Below are 13,124 nucleotides of genomic sequence, written 5' to 3'. Positions count from 1 at the left end.
TTAGGACCACAAGACTGTCAATGAACCCCTTGAATAGCCTCTGAGACTTGGAGTGGTTTTGGGGCCCTCTGTGAACCCGCGCAGCCACGGTCAATGGAGGACTTGGAAGTGGTTCTTGGTGGGGTGTCTTGCATATAATGCTCTGACAGTGGAATTTGGGGGTTGAGGGCTAACTACCCGCCGTTCTTAGCGCCATGTATCTGCTCCCCGCCCTTATTTTGCACTCGTTTAAAGAAAGGGATTGTTCTCTGGTTAATCCTGATGGGGAGTGCCACAGTAAGGAGCGCTGGTGGTGCCGCTGAAGCCTGCACCTCCCCACTGATGTGGCCCACCGGTGCCCACCGCTTTCCCTACTTATGAAATGCATTCACGATTTAAAACTACCTTCTGTACTGAAACACGAGTAACGTGCATTAAAGCATTAAAGCATTAAAGCACTAAAGGGACAGACACCCCATGGATCAAAGAAAATCAAGAGAAAGGCGTTGATTCAAAGCTACCTCGCCTTTCAAGCGTCTAGAGACTAATGGAAAAGCATTCAATTACACGAGTAAAACACAACATAACACATTTATTCTAGTAAAAACTAACTACAATCAGAAGAAGACGTACGGCAAGTTTGACACAGTCTGAAGTTATACATCATTGCATGACAAAACAAAAAACAACATTTAAAGATATTTGTGTATGAACATGAACCCAATTCGGGGTGTTTCAAATTGCAGGAGGCATATTTTTAGATATTTTTGAGTCACAGCTCAGCACATGCCTTATTGTATGACTTAGGCTGTAAGAAAATAAATACAGGCATGTTCACATACGAGGCTCACTGTGGAAACCAGACTGTATCAACATATGACATACCAGGCGTGCTCCTTTAATAGCTGGAGCACAATATGCAGACAGTGAGGGTTTAGCTCGCCCTACGAGGGTCCAGCACATCCCAAAAGACATTATCCTTCGGCCCCACAGATGGCGAGGTTGCACATATGAGTAACGTGTGTTTATTGCAATGTTTGCGCACAGGATTCGGCGTCCGTGTGGTCTCCAAACACTACCTACCAGTGCCAGGCCCTCACCCAAGTCAGGTTCTTTGCTTGGACTTACAATCTGCTCGGAGAGGCCAGCCCGTGGCCCCCAGGGCTCTTCCGGTGACGCTATACACGTCACTGCTCACTTCTAACACGTGCCATCCGCTCAGGCCCTGGGAGGAAGCCATGCCGGGGTCAGGACTCTGTTGCCAAGCAACGCCCTGGCTCTTTCTAGCTCGCCATACTCTGGTTGGAAGAAGGCTCCTCTTGCAGGGTTCTCCGCATCCTGAGGCCGCGCTTTCATGACCCAAGGCCTAGAGTCCCTTGAGCTTAAGTCTGGCTGTTTTGCGGGCCACCTGCTGGAGCATGGAGTGGAACATCTCTGGGATGTCGGGGGCGCGCCTTCTGTCCTGCTGCTCCTGCTGCCCCTGCTGCCCCTGTCCCCACTGGTCCATTAGACGCAGGTGCTCTAGGTGCGCCGCGTAGCAGACGGTGAGCCTCGACACTGCCACAAACTGCTGCCTCACCCGCTCCAGCTGCAAAGAAAAGCAGGCCTTGTTAGGGTGCCAGGCACATGTCCATTCAGCCACGAGTGATGAACGCGGCGCCCCAGTAATCAGGGGCTCCCACCACACACACACACAACATTTGCCTTTACAAACATTATTTAAAAGAAAGGTAAAACCAAAACCATAAGAGAGATCCAGTAGGTTAACCTATAAAAAGGGGGGACATAGGGACATGAGACAACACCCCCACCACCCCACTAATCTTACTGCTGTACCTGGCCTCCCACTCTTTTCACCTTCAAAGAAAGGTTTGCTCAAAATAATTTGGGCCTCATTATGAGTTTTCCGGTTTGGGAACTACGGTACCAGTAAGCTTGCCGGTACTGTAGTTCCCGGACCGGCAAACTACGAGTTGTGCTTGCGGGGGCCTTTCTGCCCACCAGGTCAGACCTGGCGTGCAGAAAGGCACCCGTGAGCACAGCATGTCGGATGCACAGGCACTGACCTGGCGTGCAGAAAGGCACCCGCGAGCACAGCATGTCGGATGCACAGGCACTGACCTGGCGTGCAGAAAGGCCCCCGCGAGCACAGCATGTCGGATGCAAAGGCACTGACCTGGCGTGCAGAAAGGCACCCGCCAGCACAGCATGTCGGATGCACAGGCACTGACCTCCCCATTCAGCCCTATGGGACCGGAATGCCCCGGTAATGGCCCATTCGCGGGCGCCGGAAAATATTGCAAGTTTGGCGGCAGCCTGCCGGTTTTACCGGCAAGGCTATGTTGCGTAGCAATTATAGTTATGTACGCATGCGCGAGCTGCATCGAGGCTCGCGCATGCGCTAATGACATTAAAGGCGGTGCGCCGGCAGTTCGCGCCGGCGACCAGAGCAGACACACGTCTCGGCGTCCTCTCTCTGTGTGCCTGCCTGCATGCGCGAGTGTGTGTGTGAGTGAGACCCCGACACGCCCTGAGGCCCATAACAGGCTACCCCCAAACTTTATAATGAGGCGATGGTCCAGGGATCGAGGGCTTCGGTTTCCTGCAGCAGCAGCAGGAACGCTTGGCTGCTGGAGGCCTCCATGTCATGGGCAGTGGTGTACCGAGTGGGGAACATAAGGGGAAAGCTGTCCCCCCACAGGCCCTTTTGAGAACCAGACCTGGACATTTGTAAATGGGACACTGCTCTCATTCGGCACCTTAATGCGGGTGCCCAACGGGAGAGGTGTCTCGCTGCCAGGACAATGACCCTCATTCCGAGTTTGGAGGCAGCCATGGCGCTATTAGAGCCATTGCTGCCTCCAAAATCGGTCCAACTCCGGTCTAGTGAAGGGAGTAATTACCGGTCCAGTCCGAGGTCGGCGGGACCGGTAATTCCCCATTCACCAGAGCCATTCCCCATTCCCATTTGAGCCCCCATAGTGATCAATGGGAAGGTGGCAATAACGGTACCGCAAATTGCGGTACCGTTATTGACCCCGGTATCCCTTTGCGGGTCCCGTCCATAACTCCTGGTAAAACCAGGCATTAAGGAAGGACCCGCAAAGGGACCTCGGAATAGGGCACAAAGGGTTTACCGGCACCAGTGTCATTACCGGTGCCTGGTATCCCTTTGCGCCCAGGTCGTAAGGACCTCCAATGTCCCACAGAGCGCCAGCCAGCAGAGTGGCTCTCACTTTGCTCTGAGTCACCAGAGAACTTCAATGTGAGCCATTAGGCATAGATGGGGAGGGAGGGGACTATTAGCAGGGACTTTTGTCCCTTTAGAAATGTGAATGGGAGGGAGTGATCAGAAGTGAGATGGGTCCATAATGCTGCATACATCATGGAATAATGACTATAGGGGTCATTCCGAGTTTGGAGGTAGCCATGGTGCTATTAGCGCCATGGCTGCCTCCAAACTCGTGTCGAGGTTCCTTGAATGGGGACTTACCGGGTCATTCCAACCTTGGAGGACCCGGTAAGTCCCCATTCAAAATACCCATCCCCATTCCCATTCAAGCCCCCATAGGGCTCAATGGGAATGGGGAGGGAGCTAATAACGGGCCCGTTATTAGCTCCCTGGTCTTTTGGCGGCTCCCACTAAGGATGGATGGTTTTACCAGCTGGCCTTAGTGGGACCCGCTAAGGGACCTCGTAATGCGGCGGTAAGGGGTTAACGGCAACGGCATCCTTACCGGCACCGTTAACCCCTTACCGCCAGCCTCGTAATGAGGCCCTATGGCTTTAAAGCCCAAGGGGTGTTTGCTAGGCTCACATTAATCTGCATGATGCTACTGAGACTTTGCATGCAGGATGGGGAGAATAAAATTGAAGCCATACCCTTATTGCTCAATATATTGCTATGACGATGTATATAGTGTATAGTTAGTTTACTATGCAAGGCTAGTTTATTATGTAATGTGGTTTGCTTCCAAGGCATTGCTATAAATAAAGTATTATTTAAGCACAGCAAATGTAAAACAAAATCTTAATAAATATCAACTAAACCTGGGAAGATGTGCACAGTTACGTAAATTGTCCACATGCCGGTTTCACCATTTAACCAAAGTGTGTGATCCTGGGCAAATCATTTAATCACACAATGGCCCTCATTACGACCCTGGCGGAGATCGTGGTGCAAAATGCACCATGGAGCACGGCGGAAAGCTGCCGATACCACCATGGGGGTTGGCGGATTTACCGCCCCATTCCGACCTTGGCGGGGCGGTAAATCCCCAATCCCCATTTTACCCTTCCCCATTCCCATTTTTGCCCCATAGGGTATAATGGGAGTGGGGAAGGAGTTAATTACGCCACCGTAAATTACGGTGGCGTAATTAACGACGAGGTCCCGTAGCGCCATGGATTTTTCCGCCCGGAAAAAACGGGCGGAAAACTCACCATGGCGCTACGGGATCTCGTAGTAGGGCGGACGGGTCCGCCGCGAATACCGCTGGCGTAGACCCACTCCGCCAGGGTCGTAATGAGGGCCAATGTCTTATCTGCAGCTCTGTAAGTGATTCACTTCATAGCTTATGTTAATATATCATGCTATTTAAAAAAAAGCCTAATGACTATAGAGTTCCTCCGTATACAATAATAGTGCAATTTAGGTATTTTGCACCCCAGTTATTTGCCACTTGCCTTATTTATGGCAACTTATTCTAAAGTCACGTACATGATGCCTCCAAGTATCAAAGGCTGATGACGCTCCTTGCAATGTCCTTTTCTGTGAAGTCACTACTGTTGCTGCAATCCATATGCAAATTAGGAGGTGTGCATGTATTTTGCCCCAGAGCGCTGTAAAGACTGGAAGGGGGTGGTGGGGGTATCTGTACTCCTGCCCTCGATATGGCAGAATAGAAGCACAGAACAACCCAGCCAAGATTCTCTATAGGGTAGCTATGGACGAGCAATCAAGGCCTTGCTTCTCAGGAGGTGATGCGAGCTGGTTCATAAGACAGTGTAGTCCCCAAGCCCCCACAAAGGAATGTCCACACACTGTATTACTGAAAACACAGTTCTTTATATAAATAAGGTTCAAGTTATACACACATACAATAACACACTTTGTGCTCAGGCAATAATATAATGATGAATGTTCCATTTTTATGTGGTACCACAATTACTCTTTTACTCCATTAAAATGCACCAACTGCTGACAGTTTCTAATGGCATACAACTCAATAGCAAAAGGTATCAACCATAGATTTGGGAGGAAAACACGTTGGTTTAACAATTGGCAGAATACTGCGTCCTTACCGTCAGGCACAGTTCTGTAAATAAAATATTAAAAAAGCCCAGTCCATATATTGCTTAGCAGAGTCTTATTTCCTTCTATAAATGTTCTACTACCCCAATGTACCTGGTTTAGCAGAGTTCAACATCTGCTCATCGACGTATCCATCTTGAGTGAACTCCCTTTAAGACAGGAGCCACGGATCATCGAGATCCCTCACAGAAAGGTGGACGATGTTGTCAAGGCAGCAGCTTCGGTCCTTGTGGTGCTCGTTGATGGGTCATGTACATCCTGCGTAGATGAGGCATCCGGTGCACCTCGACAACGATAGTTCGTTGCTGCAAAGAGTCAATGAAGAACGTAGGCACAGTAAGTGTGTTGGGTCGTTGACGGTTGGCATCCGCGACCGGGACTCGACCACAACTTGCTTTCGGATCTTCGTGAGCATCTTTGACGACTTCGGGTGGAAGGAAACCCACTGGCGGACTCTCCTCCATTCGTCGGCGACCTTAACTTTCTCAGGCGGGACAAAGTGGTCGACGGTGATGAGCAAGGGAGTCCTTGATTCAAATGTCTTAAGCAAGGGAGCGTTGAAGCTCTGGTTGACGATGATGGTCGACAGTGGTGGACTTCAATGTCCGGGTGCTTCGCTTCAGATTCCTCGGATGTCCCCAGCTCCGGTCGGCAGCCTTTTGAGGACTGACTTGGTGAAGGTTAACTGGTGCATGATATTCCCTCGTAGCTCGGGAAGAGGTCTCCTACCCTGGTCCTCTCTAGGATCAGTTCCTTGCAGGCATGACAGCTTTCAGATTACTTCAAAGCAAAACAGCAGTCAACCTTCTTCTTCCGGCCCGGCGTCGAGAACAAGCATCAAGTTTCAACTTCAGCTTCTGAACAATTCCAGTAAGTGAAAGGTCCCCAGATATACTGTTCTGTCTCTCATTGATTCTGCCGTGCCAAGATCAGCACCCAATCATTCAGAAGGGCATTCAGGCAGTCAGGCAGCCAATCAGGTGCACAGTGCATTCAGGCCATACTCCTCCCTCTCAGACACGCACAACAAGGAATGTGGATTGGGACAAGTACCCAGCCATTCAACACTACACTGCATTCATACCAGTTTCGGGCAGGGCTGTCTCAGTCATTGTGTTACACACCAAAAACCAGAAACCCATAACCTGAAATGTATATTGGTCAAACACTCCATTCACCCAGGTCCCACTCCAAGGGCGTACCCACAACATATAGTCATTGGGAAGGCTCCAGCCAGTCTGACCTGGACTTCACCACAATACCATATATGGTTCTTCCACTCAGCAGCCAGTCAGGGGAAGGGACATAGTCAGGGCTTCGCAGGACTTTGGAACAAGGTGACAGGCAATAGAAAGCAAGAGGCCACAGGGGCCATCTTGTCTCCTATCAGTAATCAACTGATTCCAATGGAAGGGCCTGGGTATCCCAAAATGGAGGATACTCAGAACACCGGTCAAATTCAGCATGGAGTTGCCACCAGCCCATACCCTGTTCTGTGGGCCACACACAGGTGCCCAAAAACATACACAAGGGGCACAGGGTTGTACCCCCACCCATGGGTGCCATAAGGGTATCCCAACGGTCTGTTCACCAAACCAAAAAAGAGGAAGAGCTGCACTGCCAGGAGTCCCACATGGACACCTGTGCAGAAAATAACACGAAACACACATGATAAAATGACTTCAGGACAAGGACATGGAGGCCCTGTCCCTCCAATGCATTTCCAGAATCACAAGCACCTGGACAGAGCTCAAATAGATGAGTTCCCTGCATCCGTGATAATTCTGCAGTTTGTTTGTGTTAAAATTCCATCCTTCACTGATGCTACCAAAAAAGTAGATTGGGTCAGGGGTGGGCGGTTTGGGGGGATGAAAGAGACCTATGGAAATGCACGCACTGCACTTTTTGAAGCCTGAGTTCCCCCTCTCCCAGGAGATTTGACACGGGGCCCCCACACCACAGGGACTTCAGGGCCCCAGCTACACTAGTGGCAACAGCTCAACAGTTCCTGCAGTTAGACCTTATAAACTGTCCTCCTCGGCAACCCAGAGTCTAGCTCCTAGCAAGGCTGGCCTGAGCACCTCCTCCTCAGTCATTGGCCTGGCCCGTCTACACACGCACCAATAGAAGCAGAGCACTGGGCCTCTCTTAGCAATGACTTCATGAAAATACTTTCAGCATTTTGCAGAGTGCCAGTACTTGCATATCCCCACAATTCACTGGCATGAAGTGCCCTGGCTGGAGCCTTGCCCTCAATGCTTCCCTTCATTTTCAAATCTTAATTCTAATTCAGACTTTTTCTGATTTTAATTGACGGGTGTTACAGCCGCACTGTCCCTCTTTGGGAGAGGGGTGGGTTTTGGGAGGACATCCCATGAGAGTCAATATCTTTTCCCTTCCAGAGTTTTCAGGGAGAACATTTTTTGCCTCAGCTGTTAGAAATATGGGTAGACTAACCTGAGATTGGGATATGCCCAGAGCATACTCGGGCATTTCCTAGGACAAAGCAGCATGTCAAGATTCACAATAGCTAAGACAAATGTTAAAGAAAGCATGAAGGAAACTATAGAGAAGGATTGTAAACCTCGTTTTCTCTCTCTCTCTCTCTCTCTCTCTCTCTCTCTTTGTTTCTCTTCTTCCTTTTGCCCTTGGTCATTGGTAGGAGCGGCTTTCTGAAAAAAACATATTTGGATCACCACTAATGAACACCTTGTGAAGCAAAAGAAACTAGCTCTTTGAAATTGAATGAAATTCGTCAATTCACATCAATTTGAATTCTGTTTTTAGTAACTGTGTTTTTGTTTGTAATGTATACGTCCTGATGAGGTGCACCAGACGGAAGCTGTATAGACCGTTCTGGCAGCCCGAAACTCCAGTCGACAACACCATAGAGCCCACTCCTCCCAGAGTTAGCCTTAACTTGGGTTTTCATAGATAAAAGATGGGGATTAATATGGATCCATGAAGAATCACTTTGGAATACCTACCCAGTGTTCTTATATCCTTTGATGGAAAAAATACTGTTAAATAGGCACTTTTGGAACTACCAAAATATCAAACCCATACGGATGAGATGTTCTGAGTCACAGAACAAAACTATCAGGATTGCGTTTTTTGCACAAGTACGAGTGGTTTTTTGTCTGCATGGGGATGAAAGTGTACGCAAGGAATGATATGTGAGATATGAGCCTTTTTTTTGTTGATGTGATAAAATATGTGTTCTTGACAACTGGTTTTTTTATAGATGTGTTATTAATATATTTGATATGCCTTTTTGTAAAAGTTTTCTACAATTAAAAAATGATTAAATAAACCTGAAACAAATGAGTTCTGACATGCTGTCTTATATCTAAAACACACACTCTTTAAATAGGGTTGTTGTCTTGGAGGGGATTATGCAGCGTCTTCACGCATACATTTCTACGAATCAACTATAGGAGGTTGTGCAGTTCATCTACGGATAACTGCATTTTTTGTTTGCTCAATGCTTCTGGAGACATGGGGCTTCATTACGAGGTGGCCCGTAAGGGATTACCGGGACCGGGAGGCAGCCACGGCGCTAATAGGTTACCTCCAACCTCATAATGAAGCCCCATGGAATCAAGTGGCCCAAAACTCTGTGGCTACACCATAGAGTCCCCTGTCCACTCTACCGCAGCACGGCCAAGAGACCCCCCATTACCATCAGCTTAGTCTTGGAGCTGCTGTTCCACCCCTTAGCTACACTGTGGTGTTCTAAGATCTTCATGTGCAAACAATGGGACAGGGCACCTCATAGCCCAAATCCTTGGAGCTACCGCCCCTGCAACCACAGGTCTGACACCCCCAATCCTTGGAGCTACCGCACCTGCAACCACAGATCTGACACCCCCAATCCTTGGAGCTACCGCACCTGCAACCACAGATCTGACACCCCCAATCCTTGGAGCTACCGCACCTGCAACCACAGATCTGACAGCCACCAATCCTTGGAGCTACTTCCACGGCAACCATAGATCTACACTCCGCATCCTTGGAGCTACCGCCCCTGCAGCCATAGATCTAACGCCCCCAATCCATGGAGCTACCATCCCTGCAATCACAAATCTAACACCCCCAATCCTTGGAACTACTGCCACGGCAACCATAGATCTACACACCGCATCCTTGGAGCTACTGCCCCTGTCCCCACTGATCTGCCAATCCCGATCCTTGGAGCTACCACCACTGCTGCAACCACAGGTCTGACACCCCCAATCCTTGGAGCTACCTCACCTGCAACCACAGATCTGACACCTCCAATCCTTGGAGTTACCACTCCTGCAACCACAGGTCTGACACCCCCAATCATTGGAGCTACCGCCCCTGCAACCACAGGTTTGACACTCCCAATCCTTGGAGCTACCGCCCCTGCAACCACAGGTCTGACACTCCCATCCTTTGGAGCTACCACCACTGCAACAATAAATCTACACCCCAAATCCTTGGAGCTACTGCCCCTGTCCCCATGGATCTGCCACTCCCAATCCTTGGAGCTACCACCACTGCAACCACAGGTCTGACACCCCCAATCCTTGGAGCTACTGCACCTGCAACCACAGATCTGACACCCCCAATCCTTGGAGCTACCGCTCCTGCAACCACAGGTCTGACACCCCCAATCACTGGAGCTACCACCCCTGCAACCACAGGTCTGACATTCCCAATCCTTGGAGCTACCGCACCTGCAACCACAGATCTACACCCACAACCCTTGGAGCTACCATGCCTGCAACCATGGATCTGACACTCCCAATCCTTGGAGCGACCACCACTGCAACCATAGATTTACATGCCCAATTCTTGGAGCTAGTGCCCCTGCAACTATCGATATAACACCCCCCAATCCTTGAAGCTACCGCCACTGCAACCACAGGTCTGACACTCCCAATCCTTGTAGCTACCACCCCTGCCATCACAGATCTGACACCCCCAATCCTTGGAGCTACCTCCCATGAAACCATAGATCTAACACCCCAATCCTTGGAGCTACCGACCCTGAAACCACAGATCTGAAACTCCCAATCCTTGGAACCTACCGCCCCTGCAACCACAGATCTGCACTTTGGGCTTTAGTCCACCCATCACCCATCTAGTCATCACCCATCCAGTCATCACCCACCCCCATCCAGTTATAACCCACCCTAGTCACTCCCATCCAGTCAACCCCCATCCAGTCACTCCCATCCAGTCACCTCCCATCCAGTCACCTCCCATCCAGTCACCACCCATCCAGTCACCTCCCACCCAGTCACCTGCCACCCAGTCACCACCCATCCAGTCACCACCCATACAGTCACTCCCATCCAGTCACCTTCCATCCAGTCACCACCCATCCAGTCACCTCCCATCCAGTCACCACCCATCCAGTCACCTCCCACCCAGTCACCTCCCACCCAGTCACCACCCATCCAGTCACCACCCATCCAGTCACTCCCATCCAGTCACCTTCCATCCAGTCACCACCCATCCAGTCACCTCCCATCCAGTCACAACCCATCCAGTCACCTCCCATCTAGTCACCACCCATCCAATCACTTCCCATCCAGTCACCTCCCATCCAGTCACCACCCATCCAGTCACCTCCCATCCAGTCACCACCCAGTACACTCACCACCCATCCAGTCACCTCCCATCTAGTCACCACCCAATACAGTCACTTCCCATCCAGTCACCTCCATCCAGTCACCACCCATCCAGTCACCTCCCATCCAGTCACCACCCAGTACACTCACCACCCATCCAGTCACCACCCATCCAGTCACCTCCCATCCAGTGACCACCCATCCAGTCACCACCCATCCAGTCACCTCCCATCCAGTCACCACCCATCCAGTCACCTCCCATCCAGTCACCTCCCATCCAGTCACCGCCCATCCAGTCACCTCCCATCCAGTCACCTCCCACCCAGTCACCACCCATCCAGTCACCTCCCATCGAGTCACCTCCCTTCCAGTCACCACCCATCCAGTCACCTCCCATCCAGTCACCACCCATCCTGTCACCTCCCATCCAGTCACCTCCCATCCAGTCACCACCCATCCAGTCACCTCCCATCCAGTCACCACCCATCCAGTCACCACCCATCCAGTCACCTCCCATCCAGTCACCACCCATCCAGTCACCTCCCATCCAGTCACCTCCCATCCAGTCACCACCCATCCAGTCACCACCCATCCAGTCACCTCCCATCGAGTCACCTCCCATCCAGTCATCAGCCATCCAGTCACCTCCCATCCAGTCACCTCCCATCCAGTCACCGTCCATCCAGTCACCTCCCATCCAGTCACCACCCATCCAGTCACCACCCATCCAGTCACCTCCCATCGAGTCACCTCCCATCCAGTCACCTCCCATCCAGTCACCACCCATCCAGTCACCTCCCATCCAGTCACCTCCCATCCAGTCACCACCCATCCAGTTACCACCCATCCAGTCACCACCCAATACAGTCACCACCCATCCAGTCACCTCCCATCCAGTCACCACCCATCCAGTCACCTCCCATCCAGTCACCACCCATCCAGTCACCGCCCATCCAGTCACCTCCCATCCAGTCACCACCCATCCAGTCACCACCCATCCAGTCACCTCCCATCGAGTCACCTCCCATCCAGTCACCACCCATCCAGTCACCACCCATCCAGTCACCTCCCATCCAGTCACCACCCATCCAGTCACCACCCATTCAGTCACCTCCCATCCAGTCACCACCCATCCAGTCACCTCCCATCCAGTCACGACCCATCCAGTCACCTCCCATCCAGTCACCTCCCATCCAGTCACCACCCATCCAGTCACCTCCCATCCAGTCACCACCCATCCAGTCACCTCCCATCCAGTCACCACCCATCCAGTCACCTCCCATCCAGTCACCACCCATCCAGTCACCACCCAATACAGTCACTTCCCATCCAGTCACCTCCCATCCAGTCACCACCCATCCAGTCACCTCCCATCCAGTCACCACCCAGTACACTCACCACCCATCCAGTCACCTCCCATCCAGTCACCACCCATCCAGTCACCACCCATCCAGTCACCACCCATCCAGTCACCTCCCATCCAGTCACCTCCCATCCAGTCACCTCCCATCCAGTCACCACCCATCCAGTCACCACCCATCCAGTCACCACCCAATACAGTCACCACCCATCCAGTCACCTCCCATCCAGTCACCACCCATCCAGTCACCTCCCATCCAGTCACCACCCATCCAGTCACCGCCCATCCAGTCACCTCCCATCCAGTCACCACCCATCCAGTCACCACCCATCCAGTCACCTCCCATCGAGTCACCTCCCATCCAGTCACCACCCATCCAGTCACCACCCATCCAGTCACCTCCCATCCAGTCACCACCCATCCAGTCACCACCCATTCAGTCACCTCCCATCCAGTCACCACCCATCCAGTCACCTCCCATCCAGTCACGACCCATCCAGTCACCTCCCATCCAGTCACCTCCCATCCAGTCACCACCCATCCAGTCACCTCCCATCCAGTCACCTCCCACCCAGTCACCACCCATCCAGTCACCTCCCATCGAGTCACCTCCCTTCCAGTCACCACCCATCCAGTCACCACCCATCCTGTCACCTCCCATCCAGTCACCTCCCATCCAGTCACCACCCATCCAGTCACCTCCCATCCAGTCACCACCCATCCAGTCACCACCCATCCAGTCACCTCCCATCCAGTCACCACCCATCCAGTCACCTCCCATCCAGTCACCTCCCATCCAGTCACCACCCATCCAGTCATCAGCCATCCAGTCACCTCCCATCCAGTCACCTCCCATCCAGTCACCGTC

General features: G+C 51.8%; 1 protein-coding gene across 4 annotated transcripts in view; it reads right to left on the bottom strand.

The window, feature by feature from the left end:
• Positions 1-551: 551 nt before the first annotated feature.
• Positions 552-13,124, bottom strand: part of LOC138487603 (uncharacterized) — a 277,207-nt gene continuing 264,634 nt past the window's right edge. For 2 of the 4 annotated variants that reach the window (XM_069614071.1, XM_069614073.1), the window contains exon 8: positions 552-1,567. In XM_069614071.1, the coding sequence (XP_069470172.1) occupies positions 1,346-1,567 (222 nt within the window). In that variant the 3' untranslated portion in view covers positions 552-1,345. The remainder of the gene's footprint in view (positions 1,568-13,124) is intronic. The other 2 variants (XM_069614072.1, XM_069614074.1) reach the window with 1 other exon arrangement.

Source organism: Ambystoma mexicanum, chromosome 9 (genome assembly GCF_040938575.1).
Source record: "Ambystoma mexicanum isolate Mex_15411 chromosome 9, UKY_AmexF1_1, whole genome shotgun sequence".
NCBI lineage: Eukaryota > Metazoa > Chordata > Amphibia > Caudata > Ambystomatidae > Ambystoma > Ambystoma mexicanum.
Note: the sequence above shows the minus strand (reverse complement) of the source record. Positions and strands in the feature narration are given on the sequence as shown.